Source organism: Gavialis gangeticus, unplaced genomic scaffold (genome assembly GCF_001723915.1).
Source record: "Gavialis gangeticus isolate Ggan-Ray unplaced genomic scaffold, GavGan_comp1, whole genome shotgun sequence".
Classification (NCBI taxonomy): Eukaryota; Metazoa; Chordata; order Crocodylia; family Gavialidae; genus Gavialis; species Gavialis gangeticus.
In genome coordinates, this window is record NW_017729032.1 from 27,269,222 (window position 1) to 27,274,874 (window position 5,653).

General features: G+C 38.7%; 1 protein-coding gene across 4 annotated transcripts in view; it reads left to right on the forward strand.

The window, feature by feature from the left end:
* ARHGAP42 (Rho GTPase activating protein 42) overlaps positions 1-5,653 on the forward strand; it is a 448,389-nt gene that overhangs the window by 381,580 nt on the left and 61,156 nt on the right. For all 4 annotated transcript variants that reach the window (XM_019524224.1, XM_019524221.1, XM_019524223.1 and 1 more), the window contains exons 12-13: positions 1,211-1,250; positions 4,538-4,600. In XM_019524224.1, the coding sequence (XP_019379769.1) occupies positions 1,211-1,250; positions 4,538-4,600 (103 nt within the window). The remainder of the gene's footprint in view (positions 1-1,210; positions 1,251-4,537; positions 4,601-5,653) is intronic.

Sequence of the window (5,653 nt, forward strand, 5' to 3'; positions counted from 1 at the left end):
CCTTCAAGAGAAATTTGGATGCTTATCTTGCTGGGATCCTATGACCCCAGCTGACTTCCTTCCCCTGGGGCAGGAGCCTGGACTCGATGATCTTACAAGGTCCTTTTCAGCCTTAATGTCTATGAAATCTATGAAATGTGATGCCATGGAGAAGCAGTAGCAGGTGCTTCAGGGAAAATCAACAGGAATGATAGCCTTTAAGTGCCAATAAACAAAGCTGATTAGAGATTTCTTTCTACCATTGACCCGCATTTGACATTTTCATTGAATATCAAGATGCCTTGGCAGATACCCAATGTGAAGAAAATGATCAATCAGAATTACAAGCTAAACTGAAAGTATTCTCACAGCCTTCCTCCCTGGCTGGAACAATGCAGAATGTAAACAGGATCCACTTATAATAGTAGTTTCCATAATACTAACTCCAAACATCTTTCAGGTGCTCAGACATCTGGTTTAACTAAACTGTCATCAGGGAGGTTGCCCGCCAGGGCCAATATTTTAAGTTTCATAGTTTCTAGGGTCGGAAGGGACCTGAGCAGATCATCTAGCCCGACCCCCTGCCATGGCAGGAAAGAGTACTGGGGTCAAACGACCCCAGTAAGGTGGTCATCCAACCTCCTCTTAAAAACCCCCAGGGTGGGAGCCTGCACCACCTCACTTGGAAGCTGGTTCCAGACCCTAGCCGCCCTGACCGTGAAGTAGCGCCTCCTGATGTCCAACTTAAACCTTCCCTCCGCCAGCTTGTGACCATTGTTCCTGGTCACTCCTTGCGGCGCTCGGGGGAACAGGGACTCCCCCAGCGCCTGCTGATCCCCCCTAACCAGTTTATAACAGGCCACAAGATCCCCCCTCAGCCTTCTCTTTTGAAGGCTGAACAGGTTCAGGTCCCGCAACCTTTCCTCATAGGACCTACCCTGCTGTCCCTTGATCATACGAGTGGCCCTCCTCTGGACCCTCTCGATGCTGTCCACATCCCTCTTAAAATGCGGCGCCCAGAACTGGATGCAGTACTCCAGCTGTGGCCTGACCAGTTTCATGCTCTGGTAAGCTTGTTCATAATAATAAATGCGAGGAGCAAGGCTCTCCTCAGGTACACTGTTAATACAAAATTTGTGGGTGCTGGCTTGAGAGCTGTCAACCAATTTGGTACTAGGGAACTAAGACTTAAATCAGAAATGTTAATCCTTTGCACTAATTTCTTTTTCAGATTTACACACTACCTGCCATCATTAGCAAGAAAGAAGAAAGTAAGTTTTTCATTATAGAAAGTTATGAAATGTACCTACATTTTTAAAATGCCCTTCTCTTCTGGCAGACAAGGTTCTTTGGGTAAATCTGATATCTTCTATTAGACCATTAGTTGGAATTTGCAAGCTTTTGGGTACAAACACTCTTCTTCAGGCTGAAAAAGCATCTGCAGTTGTACTGTGCTCTTCCTGGATGGAATAGAATAGAATCAAAGCCAGAGGTCAGCATGCAAGAATACCAGTCAGTTAAAATGCAAATTAAGGCAGTCAATGGGTAAGAAACAGGTAAGGGTCCAGCGGAGAAGAAGGGGAATGTAGACCTGGTGATAAGATGTAGCTGGTGAATAGTAGAGAGGTTATCTGGGCTATCAGATGGCAGGGAAGTTAGAATGTGCCATAAATCGTGGACATTTTGTCCATGATTTTTTGTATCCAGTAGATTTATGAAGTAAAGTTCATAGGCTCGTCTGTGAAAGGTGTTTTGTAAATTCCTTTTCAGGATTAGAACTGAGAGATTAGGGAGAGGGTGGTTGTCTTGTGAGAAATGTGCCACCACAGGTAATTGGATATTCTTGTCTTTGAGAGATTTTCAGTGTGCGTTCATTCTGGTAGTTGTTGTTTGGTTTCTCCTACATATTTTCCATCAGTGTATTTAGTGCACTGGGTGAGATATGTTGCATTTCTGGAGGTGCAAGTGTAAGATCCAGGAAAGGTGATGGTTTTGTTTTGGGGTGTAGTTATTGTGGGAGTGATGGAGATATGTTGGCAGGTTTTACATTTCTTGTCATGGCATGGTCTGAATCTATTTGGTGCGTCTTGGGCCATGGGAAGTTTGCTTCTGGTGATGAGGTTGGTGAGTTTCAGTGCTTGTTTAAAATCTAGGATTAGTGATTCTCAGAAGATCTGTTTAAAAACTGGGTTTCTTCTAGTATGGGTGCAATGATATGAGGATTTTCTGCATAGGTCCAGGGAGGGATATGTCATAACTAATGGTGTGCAATTCATGGGGATTTTCTTTTTGTACTGCGTCAGTTTTTTATGTGGTATCTAGGTGGCTCTTTCAAAAGTATGATCCATCTCTCTGTAGGAGTGTCCTTGTTGAGTGAAGGCCCTTTTGATATTTGTGAGGTGACAATCACTGGTGTTCTCAGTGCAAATTCAGTGGTTTTGGAGGGTTTGGCTGTATATAGTAGCTTTCTTGGTGTGTTTAGGGTGATTGCTGGTTCTGTACTGATATATATGTTGGTCCATGGGTTTCTTGCATGTGGTAGTTTGTATTTTACCATTCTGGATAGTGATCATAATGTCTAAAAAGGAAATGTTGGTGCTGGAGTACAGTAGACCCTCAATTTATGCGAGTATTGTGTTCTAGGGGAATTTTGTATAAATCAAATGCATGTAAGTCAGGTTGACTTTCTCCATAGGAAATAATAGAATAGTGTGGGGTTGCGTACCCCAGACCTACCTTAGCCAGAGCTTTTTTCCCCCTTTTCTTGGTGGAATCGCCTTTAGGAGGTGCGTCTAGCATTTCACTTATGCATCTAGAGATGTTGCTACCACAATGGCAGCAAAGCTCCGCTTGATTCCACCTGCAAATCTTGTGAGACGTTAACGTATATATGCGAATCTCATGAGCATTAACGTATAAATGCAAATGATGTGCATCTCAAGGGGCATTTTCCAGTCCAGACCCTAATAAAAAAAATCATGTAAACGCAAGACACGTGTAAGTCAGAATCACGTAAATCAGGGATCTACTGTATTCAAAATATCATCTGATGAAATGGTGATGATTATTGAATTTCTGAGGAAATCAATCGGAGATTGCAGGTTTCAGTCCAAGTGATGAAAAGGTCATTGATATATCTGAAGTATAGCAAGGGTTTGATGGTGCAGTCCTTCAGGAATTCTTCTTCCAGGTTGCCCATAAAAAGGTTGGCGTATTGTGGCATTTTGGTGCACATAGCTGTGCCCATGGTCTAGAGGAAGTGTTGGTTATTGAAAGTGAAGTTGTGTGTGAAGCTGAAGTGTATAAGTTCAGTAGTATCTTTAGGTCTGAACTCTAAATTGTAATCTTGCTTTTGTAAATATGTAAGGCAGGCCTCTTTTCTGGCATATTCAATTCCAGATATTTTAAAATATGAAAATATGAAACTATGAAAATACCTTTCCTGTATTGCTGCAAATTACTATTCTCTCAAGTTTCAACAAAAACCATCCCATCCCAACATTCAGTTATATACACTGTGAAAAAGTCTTACATTTGTGTAACATCCAGTAAAAATTGAGGCAAAATTCAATCAACAATGCATATAATTATTCTAAAAATAGTGTACTATATGCCAATTTCTCTTCAGATAGATAACTAGATATACATAACTAATATATATAGACAGATTAGGTTAAAGCAGATATAGAATACCTACATTGATATAGATAGGTTAGTTAAAATTTTAAGTTGTCGTTTTCTACTTGATGGTGTTTATTTTAACTGTAATGAATATATCATTTAAAAAAAATTAATTCAGCTAGTTAGAAAAGTGTGCAGTGAAAATGAAAAATATATTAATATAATTTGACATTAATATAGTAATGTCAAAAGGTGCTTGTTGACCCTATTCATTAATAGTTTTACCGTAACGGTTGCTTGTCTAGCTACCTTTTCTGGCCATCTTAAAACGAGAACATTTAAATTGAAGGCTGCAGTTTTCAGAAAAACCTAAAGGCATTAGGCACATAAACTCCACTGAAACCATATTGGAGTTGAGCATCTTTGAAAATTTCAACCACAGTATGTAATATATCTTAACAAAATAAAATAGCAAAGTATTGAGCTAAGGGAAAGGTGTCTCATGGATTCTGCAAGAATCTGGTTTTGATTTATTCCCATATTGTTTTGTCTCTGCAGGTCTGAAAGGCATAGTCTGTGTGTGTGGTATTCCTAAAATATACATCCTCTTATACTGTCAAACTTTCCACCATACAAGTGTTAGGGTATGGTTGTGGTCTTTTATTTGTAACAGAAAAAGATATTAGATTATTTTTTTAAAAGATGCATGCAAAAACCCTGAATATATGTGTGTTAGTTCTTTAATTATCAGAAAGTGTGTTTGCCTTTGTGTGAAGGAGTAGAGATTGAATCAACAATTACATAAAGGAAAGCTACTAACTCGAGATGTTTTGCTTTCAGCAACAACAGCATAGAAACCATGCTGAGGCTAACATAAAGACTCAGTTATACACAAAATGAGATTAATGTGAATAATGTGATTTTGTTCAATTTATAGTGTTCTTAAATGAAGCAGGCTTTAACTTTGTGAGGAAATGTATTCATGCTGTGGAAACAAGAGGTATGTCTCAAATTTTACATAACACATCTATTGTACATATACACTTATATATACTGTATTGTCTATTTGGTATTATATTTTCACTTTGAAAAATTTTTCTGTGCCTTGAGTAAATAGGAAATATTTTTCCTAACTTCATTTTGGAATCTTAGCCAACAGACATTAAAAAGAAGGTGCATCAGGAGCTGATGTATGATCCCAGCAATCACACCTCTGCCACGCCACATGTGCTTGGAAGGAAGCATAATGATGGGATAAAGGAATAGACCCCATCACAGCATATTGTTGGTGCTGGGGGAGCCCAGTGGTCTCTGCCTCTGGAGCCCATGAGTGTGCTCCAGAGGCAGAGACTACTGGCCACACATTCAGTCAGAGGTGTGGTAGGAACCAGCCATATAATTATTACACATATTTTGTGTAATAACTTTATCACTTATTCCTGCTGGGGGGGGTTTCACAGCATTACTTGAATGAATGTCACTTCTTAAAATAGGATTAACCAGTTAATCGTTTTACATGCAATGCATATCGGGGCCTTAATGTCATTTAGCTTTTACTTTCTGTGGCTTGTTATGCCTAAAAGTTGTCAAAAATCCTTTCATAAAAACTTTAAATTTATAATTTATGTGTAAATGTCTTTCTTGACTTTTCTTCTATCAGTAAATGTAATACTCAGAACTCCAATAATTTTATTGCTCTTATATCAGACATGCAGTTTGTGTTTAATATCTGTAATTCAGTGGTATAGTATGTGTGTACTATATGGGGAAAAAACAAAATAAAAGTCAAGCTGATGTTGATAGGTAATTTTTTACTAGTCAGAGTCCATCAGTCCTTGGTTCACCCAGGTGAAAGCACTAAGATTATCTTCTTGTACCTGAAAACAAAATTTGAACCACCATGTTCTAAGATACAATATCAGCTGAAGCATTTTGAAATGGTAAACCTTGATTTGAAACACTTAACAAAATTTAATAACGTTATTAGTATTAAAAGCAAATTTGTGTATTAGAGATTTTTTTTTTTTTGGAGGGAGGGGTTTTGTTTTGTTTT